The 25,140-nt window shown below is 33.9% G+C and overlaps 1 protein-coding gene across 1 annotated transcript in view; it reads left to right on the top strand.

Moving 5' to 3' along the window:
- NK7.1 (homeobox protein NK7.1) overlaps nt 1-25,140 on the top strand; it is a 682,125-nt gene that overhangs the window by 71,103 nt on the left and 585,882 nt on the right. The window contains exon 2 of the mRNA XM_072546446.1: nt 16,587-16,852. Coding sequence (XP_072402547.1) covers nt 16,587-16,852 — 266 coding nt within the window. The remainder of the gene's footprint in view (nt 1-16,586; nt 16,853-25,140) is intronic.

Genomic DNA, 25,140 nt, shown 5'->3' with positions numbered 1-25,140 from the left:
AACTATTATTGAAGAAATTAAACGCAGACAACTTATTTGGTATGGCCATGTCCAAAGCATGGATGATAGATGATTTTTTAAGCCAAAAGGGGTACTATGATTTTTTAAGCCAAAAGGGGTTAAATGAAGGAAAAGAGGAACACCAAAACAAACATGGTTAAGAGGCATTCAAAGAGCAATGTGGGAGAGGACTATTCAGGCTGGAGATTGGAACGACAGGGAGAATGGAAACTAGGAACCGAAGGCGCAAGACACCATGAAAGCGGAATAAAAAATAGAAAAAAGTTCTGAAACAATGCTTGTAAATATAAGATATATTTTTAATAAATATAAAACAGAGACTGTTTTGTTTTACCTAAGTTTAAAAACAAAACCATTCCGAAAATCCCAATGAAATTCTTACTATGTCCTTACTTCTAGATATAAAAAAAATAAATCAACAGGTATTTTTTTATAAATAAGCAAATTTATTTACTTTATATCAAGATTATTTTTTGTAGTAATAAACAAATATTGTCTTGTTTTTAATTTAAAGTTCCTTGTAATTTCCTTTTAAGGTTCAAGGTTCCGGTCAGTTTATGGTTTAAAAAGATAACATAGTCTTTAAAAAACTACAAATGTCTTTACGGTTACTTTTTCGCGAAAATAAATCCTTCAGCTGTTATTTTTATGTTAATGTATCTAATTCTCGACAAACAAATTATAATATTGGGATTTTAAAGTAATTTGACAAGAAAATCGATCAAACTGAATTCCTAAATTATTTTGTTAGTCATAAAAAAAATAAAAATAATACAGAATCAATAGAAATAATGTATTTAACATAAAGTATGTACGATTTGTGTCATCTTCTTCTTTTTCTACTCTGCAGATACCAATTGTTTTTGGCACTTAGTCATGGAATCTTTGTATTGAACCGCCCTTTCATTAAACTACAACAAGAAGTCCTGTGCTCTAGATAAAGGCCAGGACTTTCTCCTTTTCTCCCTTTCTGCTTTATTCCAGGGATTAACCATCGACTGCCTGTTCTTACATTAAACTTTGCTTCATTTTTTCAAGAGGTGTCCTACAGTTCTTATTGTTTTCGGTTTGTAATTCAGTATTTGTTTCTTCTTCTTCTCGTTTTTGTGTAGACATGACTCTGTTTTTCAATGTGCCTTCAGTAAGTTGTCATTCCATCGATTTCGTGGTTTTCCTACTGATCGTTTTTCTATTGGGGAACCATCACTCGCCATCTTTACCTATTTGTTGTCATTCGGCTTATACGATCGTACCATTCTACTTTTTTTTTTACTTACTCTACATTTCTTACCCAGCCCTTAATATTCTGCACTTTGTGAAGTGAAACTAGCTAGCTAAAGCAGTTCCTGTCATTATTTTAGTTCTCTGGAATACCTGGGAATCTCTCCTAAATAATCGAGAGACTAGGTTAAAAATACCAGGATTCACATCGTGGAGGATGGTGCTAGCCACCTGCAATGGAATCTCAAGATTGGATTACTGTCCAGAATGACGTTTGGTTGTGGGGGGAGACAGCAATCTGCGGAAACCTGTCTGGTATAAACCGTGTCTATTAAGTCATAAGACGAACATAGATGTGGGGGCTTGCCTTAACCGGCCGGCCAAGTGGAACCACAATAATAATCCCCCCAATTTCAAGTGGAACAGCATTAGCCTAAGAATACATGATTAGAGGGTATCTAACTACTATTATGCGAACTCTGGGGCTCTGGCGCACCTCAAATTCAATAGCCTTCCTGTAGCACGTGAGGCTTTGCTGCAGGTGACATTTAGTAACCTAGCTTTAGTACTGGTAATCTGTATAAAACCCTATAATTAATAAATACAGCTGACAGTTGTTTTATGTGTTTTTAAAAGTTCTACAATAAAGATGGTTTGTAATGAACGAGAGCGAATTACTCTTTTAATGATGAGGGGCTAGGGCGATAAAAAAGATCATTATATTTGCAGTGAACTGAAGAAGCTTTTGAAAAATTTTAAAAAGCGAAACATATTCATTCTTCATATCTGCCCACGATTGTCTAAAATTCGCTTTTCTGTGCCATGTTGTACCGGCTTGTTTCCTTATGTCATAGTCCCATCTTAAATTTGGACGTCTTCTTGGTCTCTTGACGCCGCTTGGATACCATAGTGTAATTCTAGTGGACCACCTATTGTCAGTTCTTCTCGCTAAATGTCCCGCCCACTGCCATTTTATAGATTTAATTTTATGGATTACATCAATAACTTTGGTTTTCTGTCTGATCCATTCTATTCTTTTTCGATCTCTCTTTGTTATACCTAGCATGCATCGCTCCATTGACCTTTTAGTGACTTTGAGTTTCGTTATTATCTCTTTCTTTAATGTCCAAGCTTCTCACCCGTATGTCATGATTGGTAGTATACACTGATCGAATACTTTTTTCTTCAGGTGGATTGGCATCTTCGATTTGAATGTAACTGCATTTCTACCAAAATATATCCAAGCTAGTTTCATTCTTCTGTTGATTTCTGGAAGTAAGGAGCCATATTTATGTATTAATTGTCCTAGGTATACATACTCGTCTACTGCCTCAAGTGCAGTGTTGTTTAGTCTTACATCTTGGACATGGACATCCACTAGCTCGTTGTACATGGTTTTTGTTTTTGTCAAGTTCATTTAAGGCCAGCTTCATTGCTAGCTGCATTTAGGTCGCTTATAAGTTCTTGTAGTTTTGCAGGATTATTAGCAATCAGCACGATGTCGTCTGCAAATCTTAGATGGCTGAGGTATTCTCCATCAATGGATAAACCTTTGTTCTGCCAGTTTTGCTGAATAGATTTTCTAGAGTTGCAGTGTAGAGCTTTGTTGATATTGCGTCTCCCTGTCGGACACCTCTGGTAGTGGGAAATTCAGGAGTGTTTTCATAAATTTTTACCTTAGCTTTTGCTTGTCTTTATATATTTGCTAAAGTTTCTATGTACGATTTGTCAAAGCTTCTGTTACTGCCTTGGGATATATAGAATCGAAAGCCTTCTCGAAATCTATGACGGTTAATACTAGCGGTATTTCATTTTCTTTAGCTCTTCTCATTAGTTCTAGAAGTATATGAATATGATCTATGGTACTGAATCCACTTCTGAAGCCAGCTTGTTCTCTCGGCTGTGCAGCATCTAATGCGTTTGTTAATCTGTTGATGATCTTTGTGAATACCTTTTATACTGTATACGATTGGTAGTAGGCCTATAGGTCTGTAGTTTTTGATAACTTCTTTGCTATCTTTCTTATAAATAAGAATTATGTTTGCTGTATTCCAGTGGTCTGGTATGCATCTCGATCTTAGGCAGTTCGTAAATATGCCTGCTAAGATTTTCCAGGTTTTATTGCCAGCATATTTAAGCAGTTCCACTGTTATACCATCTATTCTAGCAGCTTTACCGCTTTTCGTTTTTGCAATTGTCGATTCTACTTCTTCCGGTACATCTTCTTGGTTACTGATTACTTCTTCAAGTGTTTTAGGGGATTTGTGTAGTTCGCTGTAGAACTTAGTTACGAGTTGTATTATTTCATTTCTGTCTGTAATTCTGGTGTTTTCGTTTGTTAGAGCAACGATTTGTTTCTTCCCAATGATTAATGCTTTTCGTGTTTTCTAATAGTTTTTTCTGTATTCGACTGCATTTTCTACCAGTCTTTCATTGTATTTTCTTATGTCTTCCTTAATACATTTCCTTATTGTCTTAGAAAGTTCTGTGTATTGTATTCTCTGTATGTTGCTACTTACTTTTATTTCCCTTCTTTGTTTTAGCATTATTTTAGTTTTATCAGACAGTTTACTATGTTCATTATGTTGTTGCGGGCCTCCGATTTTTTTGGGGCACTATCAAGAATTCCATTATATTTTCATTATATATATATATATATATATATATATATATATATATATATATATATATATATATATATATAAACACTCAGGTACAAAAAAATCGATTCATGGGTATTATTTGCTGAAAAAAGAAAACGTTTGAAGATATTAGTTTTAAATCAGGTATATATGTAAAAGTTTATGTTAGATTAAAATAATTTTTACAGATTATCCAAAAAAATCATTTATTTATAGAGACATACGTTAAAACTCAAAAATACAAGAATATTCAAAACTTTCTGAAATTAAGAAAAACATTGATAATAAATCAATATCTAGTGTTTCCCCCTCGGGCCCTTATAACAGCCTGTACACATCTGGGCATTGAGATAATTAACCTCTGGATATCAAATTGATCCAATTGGTCCCATATTTCTTGAAGAGCCGCTGTAAGTTCAGCCAAGTTGTTTGGACGGGGTACTCGTGCTCTAAGACGTCTTCCCATCATATCCCATAGATATTCTATGGGATTGAGATCGGGACTGCAAGCTGGCCAGTTCATACGGACAATTCCCACCTCCTCTATATATTGGTTGACGATTTTAGCAAGGTGAGGACGCGCGTTGTCGTCCATAAAAATAAAATTAGGTCCAATGAGAGGAGCAAAAGATACCACATGCTGATCTAAAATACTTGTTATGTATCTTGCAGCAGTCATAGAACCTCTATCTACAATAACTAAATCAGTATGGGCTTCTGAACTGATACCAGCCCAAACCATAACGGAGCCCCCCCGATAACTTATTCTTTCCGCAATATTACATTAAAAATATCGCTCTCCGTGTCTTCTCCAAACCCTTTCTCGGCCGTCTGGTGACCTTAGACAAAATCTGGACTCATCTGAGAACAATACATTGCTCCAATCTGCATCACTCCAGTTTTCATGTTCTCTTGCAAAAGCAAGGCGAGCTCTGCGATGTTCTATGGATAGTATTGGAGATAGGGCTGGTCTTCTGGATAATAAATTACCTTCTACAAGTCGTCGACGAACTGTCCATCTGCTTACATCCACATTTCTCACTTCGCTCAGACGATTTGCCAGTTCAACTGAAGTTAGATGCCGATTTCTCAAACATGATGAGACCAGAAATCGATCATCTCTTTCGGATGTTACCCTTCTACGACCTGATCCTGGTCTTCTTGTGAAGTTACCGGTGTCGCTAAAACGCCGAACTGCTCTTTGAACCGAAAATCGACTAGCACCCAACATTTCAGCTGCATAATATTGGCTACGACCATCTTGAACTAAAGTCACCGCCCTTGCAGCATCTGTCGGAGTTAGAGACATTTAGGAAGGATAATTAAATAAAAATATAACACGTTTTGAAAATAAAATCACTACACTAGTATGGTTGTTGAATTAAAAACAACATTCAATAAATATCTACTACTTGCTTCAGACCCTTTTTGACAAAAACCTGAAATACCAATTTGTTTTAAGAAATATAAAAAGCAATATTAAAAATATTATTTTATTTCTCGTATACGAGGGTACACCTAAATTTAAATACGTAATTTAGTCTCTAAAATTATACAACTTCAAATAAATAAGGAATGGATCGATTTTTTTGCACCTGAGTGTATATATAATCAATTATATCGAGAAATGATTAAAAAACATAAAAAAAATGTTTACACTGTACAGACCACCCAAATCCGGGAAATATATTTTCGTTAACTGTTTTTGAAGTTGTGTCTTCCGAAGTGCTATTGGGAATTATATTGCCACTATTAAGAGAGATGCTCTCTTAATCGTAGTATATTAACACTCCACAGAAATATCAACTCGTTAACTCGTTAAGTCATTATGTCTGTTTAACAAACAACGTTTATTTTTATCCTCGAAAGAAAATGAATTAGTGTTGACAATAGCTTTTATAGGATATTCCTCTCCCTTTGTACAGGACCGACTACAACCCAAATATACCCAGGGGCTTTATTAACCAATTTAAAATGCTTTTAAAATGTTTTAAATGGCGCATGGCGTGACGATTTAATAAATAATAAAACAATATTTCAAAAGTTGTAAAGTTTTTAGTTATTTTATATACACTGATCCTATATATTAAATTTGTTTAGTACATATTGGTGTAGTAGCTATTTAGCATATTGGTAAAATACATTTGAATTTTTTTCGAACTAGGAATGTATAAATTGATACAAGAAGTCAAGTTTTTGCTTGTGCTGACGATTATCATTTAGCACTCCAATATCTATCAAATCTTCCTTCACATCGTCCAGATATCAGAGTTTAAGTGGCCCTTATCTTCTTCTTTCGACTGACTTGTTTAGTATAACCGCATTAGGTGGTTTATTCTGATAGTTTTAAAGCTATCTGTATAAAAAAAATATATATATTATTATGATTGTTTATTTTGACTTTAATCTTAGTTTATTGAGCCAATAAAAAAGAATTATAACTTATTTGTTATCAAAAGTAAAATAATCCTTATATTACCTGTGTTCGATGGATTCAAAAGATTTTCTAGTTGTCTTTTATCGGGAAAGAGAAGAAAGGATAAGAATACAAATATATTATATTACAAAGATTTACGTTTCTTTATTTTATATAAACGACTAAACAATTATTAAATTCTGTCGTTATCTTATCAATCAGCATACAAGAAAATAAATCAAATTTTTATAATAATAAGATTATAAAGCTACATACATTTATATTACGTGAAAACCAATTTTACTTAAAATTTTCTTTACTTGAAACAAGAAACAACAAAACTTTAAACTTTTGATTAGCCTAACAAAGCCTCAGTTCTTAAATTTGAATGCTAATAACCATGGTGTCAAACCGATCCTTCACAGATATAAAATTCAATTGTACAAACACTTACAGCTTATTTTCTTCTTGAGTTGTATGTTGGAACATACCCAGAAAAGTCCAGTCTCCTCAACGATGTGATCTCTCCTCTTTGGCACCTCGGCTCCTTCTTAACGTCTCTGCAAACCTCCTGCAGACTACACAAAAAACACCTGATTCACTTCTCCAAACTCAGCTACTTATTTATGACACCAGGACCTCCTTTTGTCAACTTGATGCCGTAAGAATACTTTCACATATACTTTATAAAATGCCCACGGTAGATACAAGGACCTCTTTTAATCTACTTGTTATCTCCTTCTGCAAACTATACACTTCTTTTCGTTACGCCGGTATCCAAACTCACGAACCACACCCTATCTTGAGACAAACGACTGTTTCCTTTCGATGACCAAAATATAACTAACTCCTCCGGTCTCCTGATCGGCTCACAAATTCCCATTTAAAAACGACCGTCCAATCAAAAGCTCAAATTGTGTTTACCATGATTTTGGAAAAGCCTAATTTCGGTTTCAGAGAAAAACTAAATAGCTTACTTTAAAATTGGTTTTGTCAATACACAATTTATACATATTTCAAAAGATTAGAATATGGTCATTTAATACTCGACTATACAAACAATGAAAAGATTAACTAAGACAGGTAAAATGTCTTCTAATTCTAAACAAAGGTTTTTTTGATAATTTTGTTTGAAACGGAAAAGGTCGTTTGCCAAACAAATTTCTATTCTTATCTACACTAAATCTTATCTTAAATTACTATATACATTTTTGTTTATAATGATATCTTAAAATTTTATTCCGATGGATATTTTTATTTATTTTTCTTTGGTTGGGAAAGAAAAAGTATGACAATATATATAGAGTCCAAAATTGTCACATTCTCCACAGACGCTGTTCGTTAGAATAACTCCGCAGCGTATGAACCTCAATATTTCCTTTCAAATATTCGCAGTAGCTTCTCATCTTATGTTGTCATTGTCCACATTTTCGATCTGTTTCTGTCTTCTTATTCTTCCTATTGTTTTGCAGGAAACGTTGCAAAACAATTTTTGTCGTGTTTGAGACAAAGTCCGACATTGCAAGATAAATATTTCCACTGTGTTCTGCTAACATTTGCTGTCGTGCTGCAGTTGGTACATCTCAAAGAAGTAGTTCTTTGTGACATATGAGTAGACTTTGAATGGCGCAGTTCCAAGGGTATATACCTTTTGAATTTACTCACTGGTTTTATGCCACCACTTGTGTGATTTACTATTTACCTCATAAAGACTTTTCAGCATGTCAAATTTGTCAACATATCCCACATATGAGTTGTAGAGCACTACCATTTGTAGATAAGAAACCTCATTCAGAGTAGCGTCTTTTTATCTTCTCTTTACAACTTCGTTTGTTGCTGGATGTTGTTGATTTTCTAAAATAATCACACTTCTGCGATCCATCCACTTCAACGCAGATAGTCCATCTGTTGAAATACGGTAATCTGAATCTCCTCGATTCATTTGTTTGTCAGTTTTGAACTCTGGTAAATCCTTTCTTTTTTTTTTGAATGGTTCAACTTGCGTAAATTCCGTCCGACAATAAAAATCTCTGAAGATCAATACAGTTAAAATAGTTGTCAAAGAACACTCGGTGGTGTTTATTTACTAAGACCCTTGTTAAATCCTGTACCACTCGTCCTAAGTTTTTTTTGGTGGAATTTCCCACTTTATCGGGCATGTACTGTCGGATACTGCTTCGACCTTTAAATCGTATCATAGACTCATCAATCGCTTGAAACTCATGTGGATTCAGTGCTACAAGAAACGTTTCCGTGAGTTTGGCCAGTAGAGGTTGCACTTTGTAAAGTTTGTCAAATCCGGGATCAGTTGTTTTTGGCTGCACTGTATTGTCAACCAGATGTAAATAGCCTTTTAACCAAGGGAATCTGTTAAGTGACATAGTTGAACTGATGAAAGGGTCTCGTAATTCATCATGTGACGACCAATAATCTCTGTAACTGAGCATTTCCTTTATACTCATTAATAAATTTCGTCTTCTGTGGTAGGTGTAAATCAATTTCCTCCTCCGTGTTTTTGAACGTAATATAGATTTGTTTGAAATATAATTAGGTGAATTAGATTCTCAGGAAATAGTTCCAAAAATACATCTGTGGGGTTCTCTGCAGAATAAGGAATGTTTGCGCCTGTAATTTCAATAAATTGATTTGTTTGTGTTATATAACTTTTATTTTGGGTCCAAAATATAGAGTTATCTTGTTTTGCTAGCCATACTGCTAGCTGTACATCGTCTTCACTATCCGATTCCGATTCTTGATGATTTGGAGTATTGGTTGTTTGATCTTAATTGTGAATTTGGTCTTCAAACACAATGTCCATATTTCCAATTTCAAAGACATCCTCATTAGGTATTTGGTTGCCGAAATTCATCAACATCCAATTAATCTCCCAAGACGCTTTCAATATCAGAGACAATTGACACCTGGTCACTTGGAATTTTGGACATATTTTTCAAATTCCTGAAGCTCCACTTTTGATTTTGCATATTGGCAGAATTCATATAGGAAGTGCCCTGTGCTCGCGTCAGAATACCACATAAAAGACAGTGATCTACAAAAAAAAAATTATTCATGTAAATAACAGTACTTAGTGTGAAACAGAGGTCAAAAATATCACTAATTTTTGAAATTAATAATAGTTGAATAAACAAGAAAACAATTAAAATATGTCGCTCTGTCAACACCGAACGTCCGCTTCAGATGTCTGCTTGACTAATTATGTTATCCAGTCAATGTGATTAAATCAAATCGGTTCTAAAGTGGTTAGACACTTAGAATATAATATAGACAACCAATTTTACATACTGGTATGACTGTAAAACCGCTGGGAAGTTTAAAAGAAATGTTTGTAAATGTGGTCATCTCAGCATACCGACAGTCGTCAAAGGGTTAACGGCCTAGGTCTAAGTGAGTGACTACTTTCTTTCTTTATGTCTCACCATTTAAGTTCCATCTTGAGTGTCATAAGTTATTACTACACCAGATTAAACAGGGAAAGCTTCTCAAAATAGCTGGACCACGACTATGGAATAAAGAAAAACGTGGAGAGTTATCATAGGACAAAGAAAAGTGATGAACGAACTAATAAAAACGAAACATGTTCAGAAGAAAATATGGGCAGACTACTTTCAATTCTTATTTGCTAAAGGTGACGATAATAGAATTATCGTCACTGTAATAATTAAATAGATAACAAAATAGAAATCCACAAAAGTGGAGATCAAGCATCCTAATATCTCTCTTTAAAAAGAAAGACAAATCAGACCCAAAAAATTACAGAGGAATTCATTTATTAAACACAACACTAAAATTAACAACCAAAGTGATAACAAATAAATTGAATGAAATTATAACACTAGCAGAAGAATAACAATGTTTTTGATCATGAAGATCATGCACCGACGCTATATCTATAATGAGGCAAATATAAGGTAAATTACTTGAGTACAACAAACTGTTATATTTATGTTTCGTGAACTGGAAGAAGGTATTTGACAGCGTCAAATTATAGGACATTATCCACTTATTGTACACAAGAGAGATACCTCTTGGAATATGTTATGTATGGTTCTCATGTATGCATATACTTGGCAACGTTGTACTTGGTAAACGGAACCACAAGTGACAGCTGTGACATGACAACCAGACATTTACAACACACTTAGGTTAGGGACTCCATGTGAACATGAATATCGTAAGTAGCTTTATGTTAAATTATGTCACACAGTCCTAAAGAGGCAAACATTACATGGTGGCAGCGGTGGGCAGAAACGCCCGGTCGTGATGACGATAGAAAATTATTTGTTGGTGGCATGAGTTGGGAAACGACTGATAGGGAATTGCGAGAACATTTTGGCCAATATGGTGAAATTGAAAGTATAAATGTAAAGACAGATCCCAACACTGGTAGATCAAGGGGATTTGCATTCATAGTATTTACCACAACAGAAGCCATTGACAAAGTTGTAGCTGCAGGTGACCATGTCATTAATGGCAAAAAAGTTGACCCTAAAACAGCCAAAGCAAGGCATGGAAAAATATTTGTAGGTGGTCTCACCTCTGACTTGAGTGATGATGATATCAAGAACTATTTCTCACAATTTGGATCGATCATTGATATTGAAATGCCATTTGACAAGCAAAAGAACCAAAGGAAATGGAACCCTGGAGTGGTTCTGGCAAAGAAAGGATCAAGGAATTATGTGGTTAAAGTAAATGATACTGATTATAGACGTAATAGACACTATTTTAGACCTGTACGGTCAGAAGCACAGCAACATGCTTATGCAAATTGTGAGCAAGCAGATGTGAAAGCTAGTCATGAAAATAATATTGTGACTACTGGAAGGACAAGTATGGGAAATACGAGAACAGTTCTTTGTCCAGATGTACCCGATCATACAAGAGACTGTAAAACAAATAAGACTGTCAAAGATATTGATGTACCTTCAACATCTAATAGAACATCAACCATCAATGGCATTAATGTACCTTCTACATCATACAGTACTTCACGTGGTTTGAAAACCTCCGTAGAGTCATTCGCCCTCCTGATAGATTTACCTATTGATATATTTGTGAATTATTGTTATTTATGTACTTATGATATATTATGTGAATTATTTTTAGTTTATTTTGTTTTTATTAAAGGGGACGTGTTATGTATGGTTCTCATGTACACATATACTTGGCAACGTTGCACTTGGTAAACGGAACCACAAGTGACAGCTGTGACATGACAACCAGACAATGACAACACACTTAGGTTAGGGACTCCATTTGAACATGAATAATAATGTCAATTTATATATCCTTATAAAGCTTAATAAAACCTATCGTAAGTAGCTTTATGTTATATTATGTCCCACAGTCCTAAAGAGGCAAACATTACAGAATAATTAAAACGATAGAAAATATAATCAAAACACAATAAAAGTAAAAGTAGAAGAAGAACTATCTGACCTAATTGAGGCTGGCAATGAGATCAGACAGGGGGATTCTCTGAGACCTCTATTGTTCAACATTATCATGGACGAAACAATAAAAAAGTAAGAATGCAAAAACGATATGAAATGAAGAAAAACGCCTTAAAATAATCTGCTATGCGAATGACGCAATACTGATCTCTCAAAGTGAAGATGATTTACAACGAATGCTTCACCAATTTAATACAACATGATAAATTTACCAAAAACGACAAAAGAACAAAAAGAATGCTAGGAACAGCAGAGATGAAAACCCTTAAAAAAATTATTGGTAAAACACTAAGGGACAGAGGTTAATAAGACACTATGGGAGAAAGCAACTCCGCCTCTAGTAGTTACTGGGTGAATTGAGTAGATCTGTAACTATCAGTAGTCCCAAGCCCAGATAAAGGAGGAGGATTTGCATCAGGAAGGGCATTCGGCAGTAAAAACCTTGCTAAAATGATGGAAAACAGTTGCCGATTTCATGCAGAGGAGAAGGATAGGGGTATTTTGTGTGAAGGAAACTCGTTGAAAAGGTAATAAGTCGAGAGATCTTGGAGATTACAGTAAATATATAGTAGTTCAAACAGTCATGGCAGAAATGGAGTAAGTATTATTTTGAACAATGAATGGAAGGAACATCTTGTAAAGGTAACCAGAAAAAATGATAGAATATTGAGTGTCTAACCGCATACAGCAATACTAACGTGAACATCATATATACCTACGTCCCACAGTAGGGTGTGAAGAACAAGAAAATGAAGAATTTTGGAGGACCCTTGATTGCGAGATGCTCGAGATTCCTGTAGTTTTATTGGAGGTGATTTGAATGGACATATTGGTAGAGAAACAAAGAGTGGCAGTGGCATGGGATTTGGCTATCATTATTACGTTCTTTATAAAGACTGAAACCAGTATGTTACCTACAGCACTGGGAGAAGAGAAAGTCAGCTAAAAGAGGTTACCAACTGTTAATTAATAAAGGATGAGTGTGTAGTTAGTCAACAGCCACCGGTGATTGTATATAGGGAGATAAAGGTGAGACGGAAAGGAAAGCAAGTAGAAAACTAAAAAATAATGTAGTGTAAGTTAAAAGATAAGGCTTTGGCAATAGTGTTTAAGAGTAGAGTGCTGGAAGAGATTGAGTAAAAAGATACAGTAAATGACTGGTGAAAAACTAACAGTAAAGTTGTGGTGCGAGTGGGAGAGGAAGTGCTAGAAAAAACATCTCGTAAAGGGCCTCCTAGAGACGCAAAAATTTTGTGGTGAAACCGGCTACCGCTAAAAAGGGAAAACCTGAGGAAGAAGAAGAAGTTTACGGGACAGAGCTAAAAGTACATATATACGGCGGAAATGCTAAGCGGAAAACATCAAGGACGGGATAAGAAAGAGAAGAGTAGAATGAAACGATCATATAAGCAAAATGAAAGGAAATAGAGTAGTAAAGATGGTGAGAGACGGTTCACTAACAGAAAGATGATCAGTGGGAATATAATGAAAACGATGGAACGACAACTTATTAGAGGCCCATTAAAAAATTGACAGAGCCATAGCAACATAAAACGAAGAAGAAGAATAAGAAGATTCAATAGCGTATACGACAGCGCCGTATTTTCTCACTGTCATTATAATTACATAGGGATTACCCTGACAAAAATACAATATCCCTAGGGTAAGAAAAATGAGAATGTATGGAACAATGGTTTGACCATGGTCGCTTTACAGCCTACTTACATAAAATTGGTGTCTTTAATTCTCAACGATGTTTTCTTCGAATGTTTTCTGAACATAAAGTTTATTTCAGTGTGATTAGAAAAACTAAGTTTCCATTTCCTGTAAATGAAACAACTCTTTTGGTCTTTTGAAGCTCTTGAAGCGGAGTATTTTTGCGTAGCAAGCAAAAGGTAGTATTAACTGTTTTGCTTGCCTTAGGCCTGGAATATTTTTCCAGTAGTTTACACTAATTTCCTTTTCCCATTTTCATTTTTTGCGAGTTTTTGGTTCACTGCAAAATGTATTTGGTCCGATAAAAAAAGTGTTTGCTCATTCTTTAGACAGACTATCAGCAATTTTATTACCAACAATTCCTTTTTGGTCTGGCACTCACTGCCAATTAACTTTGTTGAGAGACATTCTTGGACACATAATGAGAGGAGAAAAGTACTCTCTGCTTAGACTCATAATCCAAGGAAAAATCTCGGGGGAGAAAAATGTGGGACGTAGGAGGATTTCCTCGTTGCGAAATTTAAGGGAGTGGTATGGGTGCAGTTCAATACAGTTGTTCAGAGCTGCAGCCAACAAAGTAAAGATTGCTGTGATGGTAGCCAACCTCCGATAGGAGACGGTACTGCAAGAAGAAGAAACATTGTTCTTGTTCTTGTTCTTAAGAAACTGTCTGCAGTTCCAAGCCGTTGTTAACTCATAGGTTTACACTTCAGAGCATTTTAATGCAGCTCCGCTGTCTGAGGCAATCAATATTTTGGATGAATTGAGGAGTTTTCCATGAACTTTTTAGTTACAAAGTCGGTTGCTAACAGTTCTTCTTGAAATATTTCAGGAGTAATTCCGAGGGTATCGAGAGTCTGGTGTTAGGACTAGTAATCCTATTCCATCTTCTGTTTTTGGCCCATCAATCAGTATAAAATGTAAAGACACCTCTTCGATATTTAATTTTATTATTAATTTCTAATGAAACAAAAAAACAGTTATATTATTAATAAATAAATATAAACACACTACAATAAACAAACATTTTAATAATTTCTAGGTTATGTGGCAAACAGACTTTGTCTAATGCCATACTCTCTCTCTCTCTCTCTCTCTCTCTCTCTCTCTCTCTCTCTCGCAATGATAAATTGATACTAATGTTTTTTGATTGTTTTAATTCGCATTGTCGAAAAGTTTTCAAAGAAGTGAGGCATTTTTTGATTTCAAATATTTGTACGTTAAATCCGAAGTTAATTTAACGATGTTAAAAAATTTCGTTATTTGTTAATTTGGATTTTACAAGAATAAATCTAATATAATAAAACAAAGGTTTCGGTAATTGTAACTATTGTATCATTTATTATTTTGATAATGTGTACATGGCAAAAGCAAAACAGGACGCGGTATACACTTTGCGGTTAATAAGGCGAGAAACACAAATTTTATTGTCTTTTCGAAGCTTCCACCACGTAGTACTTATCAGTATAAATTAATTTTTACTACGTTACGTTTATTTATCTTGGTCAAAACAGGTACTTAACATAAATGCTAGAATGAATTCAAAGAGAACAAGTCTTGATGGTCACGATATGAATTACGAAGATTAAAAAAGTGGGTTTTATAGAAACTCATTTTAACCATATTGAAATGAGTTTCTATAAAACTAAATCAATTCACAACCATAAGAAACAACTGCAAATATCGCTAACGTCATTGTCAAGGATAGCGGAAATGCAAGAATCCTTACGGCTTAAAGCCATACCGTTTGATAATAAACTAAAAAAACCACAACTGTATATTCTAACAAAAGTGCATAAATGCAGGAGTAAAATGTGTTTTTTATTATAAATAAAATATGTTACACTATTAAAAGCTCATAGTCTTTTAGACCAATAAGCAATTTTATTCTAATCTAAGATTAGGAAACGATATTTTAAGATTTACCCAATGGTGTTATTTCGTCTTTCATATCCACTATATATTATTGTATTTGTCACTAACGTGCATCTTTTTAAGCACTATACTCTGCTTTCAAATGTAACACTGGCTACTACATTAACTCGAAGTCCTCGTTTATTTTAGCTTTCATGTCAGCCCCGTGTTTTGTGAGTATCTTAAGAGCCTCAATATTGGCATTTGAAATTTGTATTTGAAATTATTAGCCATTAAAAGGTTTTTCTATTATTAAAAGCCCTGTTGTGTTCTGCTATACGTTTGCAAAAAGTTGTAAGTTTTTGGACAATGTGTAAGTGCTTTTTCTTCTGGCTCTTGTTGTGAAAACATTTTCTTAACACAAAAACAATTGAATTTATAAATAAGTTAAAATAGCGACCAATTACAAATAAGCCTCAATGTTATAAAAGCCAACTTAAAATTTTTATTTTTGACAATTATATTGCCAAAAATAAAATTTTGTTTAAAAATTCTTTTTTGTTTAGTAACAAAAAAGAAGATTTATTCACCATTGATAAATGTCTAAAAAAATGTAACAGATATATGGAAAATTAAATCAATATTATGGATTTTGATAACAATAAAATTTTATGTAGTGAAAGTAACAAATTCAAAAGGACTCTTTTGGAAATGGTTTCCATTAGCAACAGTGATAATAATTTAAACAAAAGATCAGAAATTCAAAATCTAAGCAAAATTTATAATTATATTATTGCTTTATAATTTATATATGAACCAAAATATCACATTTTGATTTAATTTTCCATATATATGTTACATTTTTTCAGACACCTATCAATGGTGAATAAATCTTGATTAAAGGGGACATATTTTAACGATATAGACATCTGTCGTTTATCAAACTTCCACCGGTGCCTCCAGTACCCCAATAAACGAAAAGAAAAATAATTGATGCTTGAATTTTCCAGCGAAATACATGTCTAATGATGTATTATCACTTATTTAAAATTAAGAGTTTGCGGTACTAAGAGGAAAGAGTTTAACAACTGATTATGTCTATATCGTTAAAAGATGATCGTTTTGGAATAAAAATCGGCCTGTCATAAAAATTAGAATTTTCACGAATGCAATGAATATTGCCAAATATCAGCGGACTCTTTTTAGTGGTTAACCCTATATAATCCATGGGTATTGTTTCAGACTCTACAAAAAAGAGGAAAAAGACTATGAAAGAGACTGTTGAAACGAAATCAGCTCCAGAAACTACTCCAACGGTAGCGCAGCCAAAACTAGAAGTAGACGCAACTCCGGAGGATATGGACAGTAAAAATAAAAAGAAGAAAGCTCGGACCACCTTTACCGGAAGACAAATCTTTGAATTGGAGAAACAGTTCGAAGTAAAAAAGTATCTTAGCAGCAGTGAGCGGACCGAGATGGCCAAATTACTGAACGTTACCGAAACGCAGGTAAGGGAATATCTATTTTAAAACAATTTGTTTTTATTAAAAAAAATTACAACGAACTATAATAACATCAAAGGTTTTTATCATTAATTATTTTTAAAACATTCTAGTCTGCAGATAGGTTTTTTTGCTATTTTATCCACAATATGTAAATGGTTAGTGTCATATTTTTTATTGGGTCACACTTTTCTAGGTGATACAAACAATGATCTAAATTTTATTAACCAAATCATCACACAGGTGAATAGGGCATTTGGTCTAGATGATTAAATGATAATGTATCTATTTGTTTCTTGTATCTTAATGATGAATTAGAACTGAGTGAGAAATTTTTTATATTGAAACGTGTCCTATAGTAAAAGATACAGTTAGAATGCAGTGTCGGTCTTACGGCGCGCAACGATGCCGCTCATGTCGGCACAGTGGTAGGTGTGTGGTAGTGTGGCGATAGACTAAGAAATCAGGACCGTACGCGCTTTGTTTCAAAAATCTTTACTCGCTAATTTAACTTGAAGAGCTATAGATTATATTGAAGAGAATAAACAAAAAAAAAAAAAAATTAATTCTAAATAGTACTAAACAAACTGATGCGCATTAAATCTGAGATATTTCTCGTTAATTAATACTAATAGCAATCCATATCTAAATCGTCCTCATCCTCTGAAGCATCTTCTACATTAATTATCATCGGTTCAATATCTTCCTGTAAATTGTCCACCGCAAATATTTTTTCTTCTACTTTCTTGACGTGGTTCACATAATTATGCCACTGCTCTTTAGATAAGCGTTGGTAAGCTTCTTTTATTAACCGTTCTACCGTTTTTTCTTTAGAATCGACGTTGTTATTAAGCCACATACCTTTTCACTTGACTCCACACCATTTCAATCGGGCTCAGCTCACAATGGTAAGGCGACTGTCTTAAAATCTTAACGCCATATTTTTCCGCAATTGTTTTAATTTTGTACTTGTCGTACTCGTCTCTAAATGCGGCCGCAGTATCCAGTAATTCACTTTTTAGTCTGCCTCGAAGAAAATGTTATTAGCCAATCCTTGATTTGCCTTTTGTTCCACAATTATTTCGGGAAATCAAATTTACGGGAGTGGTATGACGAGTTATCCAAAACGACAATGTTTTCTTTGTCTTTCGGCAAGTTTGGAATTAACGCCTTCTTAAATATTTCTAACGTTTTTCTTGGCCAAAAAAGTTTATTCGACCCATGCCACAAAACCAGTTTCGCTTCCACAATGAAGAAGAACAAGCCGTGGACCTCTTTGGATTGGAGCTTTCAGTCCAGTAGAGAGTTCTTTTATGAAGGCATCTCGTGGATTCTTAATCGTTTTGTCCTTCCATTCCTTATTGACTGAAGCACCGACATTAATTCAAGACTCATCGGTATAAACAAGGTTTACATTATCCTTCTTCCTCAATGTTTTTATTTGTCTGAGGTACTTGTGTGTCCAGGATATGATATTTTTTCATTCCATCATTATCAAATCTCGACCTCTTTTACTATATTAAAAACCCATGTCATTTAGTAGCCTACGAAATGTGGTTTTTGAAAAAGCTGGTAGGTCCTCATCATCCTTCACTCTGTTCATTATGCGTTCACAAAATTATGGGCAATTTTCCTTATTCGAGATATCACTCCCCTATTCGTAAGTATTCTCACGTGAATTGGACTGGAAACTATTTTTCTTCCTTTTTTGTACCGGTTTCAGTTCGCCTTGCTGGGTCTCTTCGCGGATATCATAAATTTTGCATATATATATATATATATATATATATATATATATATATATATATATATATATATATATATATATATATATACTATAGGAGATATATTTTCAGAGGTAGTTTCTGAATTTATGTAATTTAATACTCGTAGTACTTCACTTGATTAATATGTTAAAATTAAAATATTAATTAACTACATTCTGGGGAAAATAATCCTTACAATGTATTCTCGGTAACTATGTTTACTGCAAAAACTATCTCAGCGTACAACACTTAGCACAAAATATGAATGCGAAGATTCTAAGATCTTTTTCTCGTATTGTCCCGTTTTAATTCTGTAACGAAATGCAGGCGCACTTCATGTCATGTTCCATTTAGATGTTATGTACCGGAAAGTCAACACCTGACACCAATAAACATTATTATTTTTCAAAGGAACTCATTTTGCGCTGTGAATATTCGGATACGAGGTGGTTTCTTATTTAGATCAAATGGAAATTGTAAAGTTTGTATAAGTAAGTGCGAACTTACATGAAATATGGTTTTTAATTTCAAGGTTCACATCTCCAGACGTGATAATTACTTCTTTTACAAATTAACTTTTATGGGAAATGTGTATGGCCATCAGAAAATTATGTGGAAAAATTTTTTAAACTATGGCTTACGAGAGTTTAATTTTATAACACTCTCATTTGCCAAAGAGAGAAATTTAAATACCAAGAAACACATACACATAAATATTAACTGCATAATTTTAATGTCAAATTACGATAATTTAACCAAAATTCTTTAGACTAGGATATTTTATTTGTATATTTAAGAATAAATAATTGTGATCGTTAGTTAAATAAACCCTGCTATTTCTTTAACAGTAGATTCATTCTGGTTCTGAGATGAGTTTGTTGAAGCTGTTCATCTTACATCTGAGAAATAACAGCTCCTATGGCAGTATTAGGGGGATCCTTATCCAAAGGAATTTTCCTTTTTGCCTTAGGTAGCTTAATCGAGGTTAACTCATAAGAGCTGTTTCTACCTCTTCGGTGATCTTTATGATTTTAGCAAATCCATTGAAAAATCGTTGACAATATGTAAATACCGCCAGGAAACTTGGCCAATATCGAATGCTTCAGCTTTCTCAGGGTCAGTTGTAGTGCCATAACTGGATATAATATGGTCTAAGTATCTAACTTCTTGTCGAAGAACATGACGTTTCTTTGAGTTCAGTTTTATATTAACTGCACATAATCGTTGAAACACTTTCCAAATATGATTATAATACTCATCGAATGATCTTCCAACCACAATTACGTCATCCAAATAAATAAAACATGTTTGTCATATCAGCCTTTTTAAAACTACCTCCAATAGACGCTGAAAGATAGCAGAAGCATTACATAGACCAAAATGTATTAGCATATATTGCAAATAACCCGATTTCATCTAAAATACGGTTTTCTGGCTATCAGCTGGCTCCATTTCTACTTGCCAATATTCACTTTTTAGGTCGAGCGTATAGAACAAACGAAACCCGGAGAGAGGACTCAATGTGTCTTCTGTTTTGACCAAGGAATAATTTTGTTTGTTATCGTATTAATCTGGCGGTTGTCAATATAACAACGAGTGAAATCTTTATTTTTTACCTGGACTACAGACGAGGTCCATGACCTGGTTCAATGACTACAGTTTGTTTGGTCATAACTCTAATTTCTTCAGCTTCGTCTCGTTCAGCAAACAGAAGCCTTTGCGGTTATTGCTTGATTGGCAGATTATCTTCAGTATTGATTTTATGGGATAATATAAGATAATCTCTTATTATTTCTGGTCGTACAATAGTTCTTGTCACACCCATATCTATCAAAAATGATATGTCTTTATTATCGGTAGGATCATCAATACAAGCTATGAACTCCTCCACCTCCTATGTTAACAGTAACCACGAGGAGAGCTTTACTTTTTGAAGAACGACGATTGCTCCTTTATGTTTTAAGTCGATCTAGTTTTTTAAAAGGTCTGAAATCGATTTGAAAGAAGATTTCTTATCAAACGATGGCAATTTCAATCTTATGTCATGTTTCCATTATTTTTTCCATTCTTTCTTCACTACTGGTATAAGTCTTGACTGTAGTCCTAGATCTCCTGCATCTCTTTCTGCCTATCTATGATAGATCTGCCATTTGGACCCTATTAGTTAAATAATTTCTAGTTGTTTTTTTATTTTTCCAACCTTTCCTCTTTTTTTGGAAACTTTTCTAAATGTTTCATCGATTTTTGGCCAACTGGAATTCAGATGTTTCTGAATTTTCTCTATTGACGTTGAGCACTTTCTTCAATTGACCTTAAAGAACCTTTTTCGAACCACTAGAATCTTCATCTCGTTCTTTTAACTGCACTGAAATTGTTTTTCCAAAGCATTTAATAGTCTTTATCGAAAAAAAAAAAATAAACGAATAATGTTTAAGTACATTTCAAAATTTCAATGTATTTATTAATTAAATTTCTGTCACAATTTATTTTTAATTTATAAATTATTTAAATAAATTATGCCACACTCCCCACAGCAATTGTAACAAGAAATTGACACTTATGGTTGAATTTGTGTAAACTTATTTATTTATACTTGGTATATTTATTAGGTCATTCTACAGACTACTGTGTAAAACTACAAACTGAATCACAATATCCTGTCTATATACGTAAGTAATAAATACGGGAAAATTCTGGTAAACAATCCAAAGGACCAGAAGTAGGTAATTTCAAGTGAAATGAAGTTATGTACCTAATTATGTACCTGAAATTGCAGGTTATTCATTCGACTCTTCTCTATATCCCAACTTATCTGCCTTATTAAATTAAAGAACCTCTGTTCACTTTCGTCACTAATATGATCTCCTTGTTCTTATCTGGCTTCTGCTTGGTAAATCGATTTTAAGTAAATGAAAATTACTAAGTTCTCAGAACCGCGTTGAGAATTTAAAACTCGACGTTTCGGCACCCATTTTGGAGCCATTATTACAAGAGATATGGTTCCGATCTTGTTCCTGCCTATTCCTTAGTGTCGTCTTACGTGTAGCTGATATTATACCCATGTTGCCGGCATTCTTTTAGCGCTATTGTGCGTGTTTAAGCTGTTAGAGCTAGGGCTAAAGTAGTATCGCAATGTTTTCTAAAAGTAGAATGTTCGTAAATACAGTTGTGGATTCGTCGGTTTGTCTGTCCTATGTATGTGGGCAACTGCAACAAGGTATCTCGTAAATACCATGGTCTTCATTGGGGATTTGTTCTTTTACTTATCTGACGAGAAAGTGATTTGGATTCGATATATTTTAAAGGAAATTTAGAAGCTGATATTAATAAATAGAGGAGTAAGAGAACAAGGCTAAATTATATATTATGTCAAACTTAACATAGGGTATAAAAGAGATATTACTTTTTCTTCTTTACTTGACCTTTTTATTACTGAAGGTTGGCCATCATGATGGAAAATTAATTTGGGTTTTGTGCCTTTCTTAGTTGTAAATTGGATCCATACCTGTCAACGTGTTTTACATTTTTTACCAGGAGCATTTTCTCTACCAGGATCCTTTGCCAGAGTATAGTTGACCGTGACTGAAGTAAAATATTGTTGCTTATGCTTTGTCTCGCATGATTGCATGAACCATTAGTTAATAGGCATTACAGTAGATAAAAATCGTGATCTTGCTTAATATAACTGGCTTGGTCAAGAAACAGATTCTAATGACTTGGACAAGTTAATTATGTAAACCCATTTTGTTCCAAATATCCTTTAAATGTTTGATTTAATTTTTAGTGCTATCATTGATATAGCAAAAGTGACGTAAAAATAGCAAATGTCTATTGTAGATATGTATATAATTTGTTTTGAAATTATTTTGAATAAAATTTATACTAAATTTTCCGGATTTAAAATGGCTTCCGATATGAGAGTAGCACTTAGAATTGACTGGCAGTAAGAATTGTATATTGAACGATAATTTGGTTTTCCATTGGATATAATATATCCATTTACCAATCATCGGCACCTCTAACGCTATTATGGGAGAGAAGTTAATGACACATCGATTAGCTCTCTCCATTTTACGAACTCCATGATACCCCCATGCGTCGTTTACGTTGGTTCATACACCGAAAATCACATTATAACTCAATTTTCAATTTTTGACGTTCAGACAAGTTTTCATTTCGACTCTTCGATTTACTACTTTTATTTCTTTTTAACTTTGAATCGATAGTCACCTTAACTTATACAGTGTATGTCTAAACTATTTTATTAACTTCAAAACTGTAATTGAGTTAACTGTAGTTAATTTTTGAGTAGCTGAACTTTCAGTGACTTTAACAGAAAAAAATGCTGGTGAGCGCCATTTTGTAAGCTAATTTTAACTATCATTATATAGCAAGTAATACATTGTTTAAAATCTCTTGTATTATTCAGTATGTTTGAAGATATTTATGCGGTTATTACTTACTTAATTTTTCGACTCCGGACCAGAGTTCGCAATTCTAAAGAGTGGGATTATTGTACCAGGGCCTTTTGTATTTTGCCAAAAATAAACTCACTTTTTATAAAGGTGTTAAATAAATAAACGTGGTGAGATTTTTGCCATTTTTTACGAATCTCGTGAGATCAATAAAATTGATCACTTTCATTGACCAGTTGTAGTGAAACTTCCATTTTGAGAGATCAATCTTTAAAACCTATGACATGAAATTTCATAGGTAATAAAAAACGTACTAAATAAAAGTTTTGAGTGTTTTAGATCGTTTGTTGCGTGAAAGTTTAAATCCAGCGTTTTTTAAGCATTTTTCAAATGCCTCACATTTGTTGCCAAAACTCAAAACCAAAATTTCATGCTATAGGTTAGGCTCTAATATTCGAAACTTTATAGTGACCAGTCAATGAAAGGGATAGATTGTATTGATCTCGTAAGAATCATAAAAAATGGCGAAAATCGCGCCACATTAATTTATTTAACACCTGTATAAAATCTGAGTTTATTTGCGGCAAAATACAAAAACTGAACTCTTTGCCTTTAAAACGCATCTTGATTTTTGTCGATAGGTCACTTGAATTAAAAGATATCGAATTTTTACCGTCGAGCTGATATAAATTTTAATGAACATTGATTTCGCGCGCGTAACTAACATGCAAAATCTACGGTCGCTTCAACCGTTGTTTCTAAGAGAACGGTTCACTCTATACAAAAAATTCTTATAAACATTTTTGTTTAAAATTATCTCAGCTACATTTTTTATTTGAAATATTTTTTCTACCGTATATAGATTCTTGGTAAATTGCTTTTTGTGCGTTTTCCCCCCCTGCGAGGGGGGTTTTAGGAAGAAGCCCGGGTGTATAAGTGGAAAATTTTTTTGCATTTTTTTGGGGTCCCAAAATTAATATGCTCGGCAAAATTCAGCTTGTTCGTATGATTTTTAGACGTTCAGTCACATTTTCGTTTCAGAGGACTGGAGTAATAGTAAATTTGAAAAAATTATAGTACATGAGAAAAACTAATAGTCAAGTTCAATTTTTTTTATTTAAACATAGAGAACCCACATCAACAACCAAGGGTTATTAGTGGGGGGACATACACAGTAGTACAGTTTGATAAATTAAAGTTTATTATAAATGTTTATGTCTTTTAGAAACTGCAATAAATCCGAGATATTTGTCGTAAGCGCACTCCTCAGGTTTCCACTAATTCCTCGGCATGTTCTCTGAGGTTGGAACTGCGGACAGTCGATTATCAGATGCTTCACGGTGAGTTGAGTAGAGCAGTAGGTCCAATCGGAGCTGGTTCTTTATTTAGAAGGTGTTGGTGCGTTAGTATTGTGTGGCCGATTCGAAGACGATTTACGATTACTTGATCTCTTCTTTTTCCTTGTTGTGGTAGGCTGGCGTCTACTCGAGCCTTTATTGTTTTCAATTTAGAGTCTGTTGCGTCCCAGGTTGCTTGCCATAAATTTATTATATGATTCATGGACTGTCGTTTATGGTCGGTGTGGGGATATTTAGTAATTTCTGATTTATTTTAATGCCAATTGATCAACTTCCTCGTTGCCTTTAATGCCAATGTGTGAAGGTATCCAGATAAATGTAACCTTTTTATTTATATGGTGTAACATGGAACATTAGAAGTATGTATGAACCTGGGAAACTGAGGAATATACAGCAAGAGATGTTGCGACTGGAGATTGATATATTAGGAATAAACGATAGAAGATGGATCAGCTCTGGCGAACTCAATACAGACAATGGACGAATTTATTACTCTGGAAGTAGCGAACACAGATATGGAGTTGCTATGATCCTCAGTGAAAAAGTAGCGAGATCAGTAACAGGCTTCGTTCCGATGTCCGAAAGAATTATAATGCTGCAGATATTGACAACCCATGGAAAAATGAACTTAATTCAGATTTATGCCCCAACTGCTGACACAAAACAAAACAAAACTCACAAGAAGAAAATTAAATTAATGACTAAGAACATAAAATAAAATTCAATTACAGTAAGTGTTCAAAATTCCCTCCGTT

Source organism: Diabrotica undecimpunctata, chromosome 10 (assembly GCF_040954645.1).
Source record: "Diabrotica undecimpunctata isolate CICGRU chromosome 10, icDiaUnde3, whole genome shotgun sequence".
Lineage (NCBI taxonomy): Eukaryota > Metazoa > Arthropoda > Insecta > Coleoptera > Chrysomelidae > Diabrotica > Diabrotica undecimpunctata.
The sequence above is the reverse complement of the archived record's forward strand: the minus strand, read 5'-3'. Positions and strand labels throughout refer to the sequence as shown.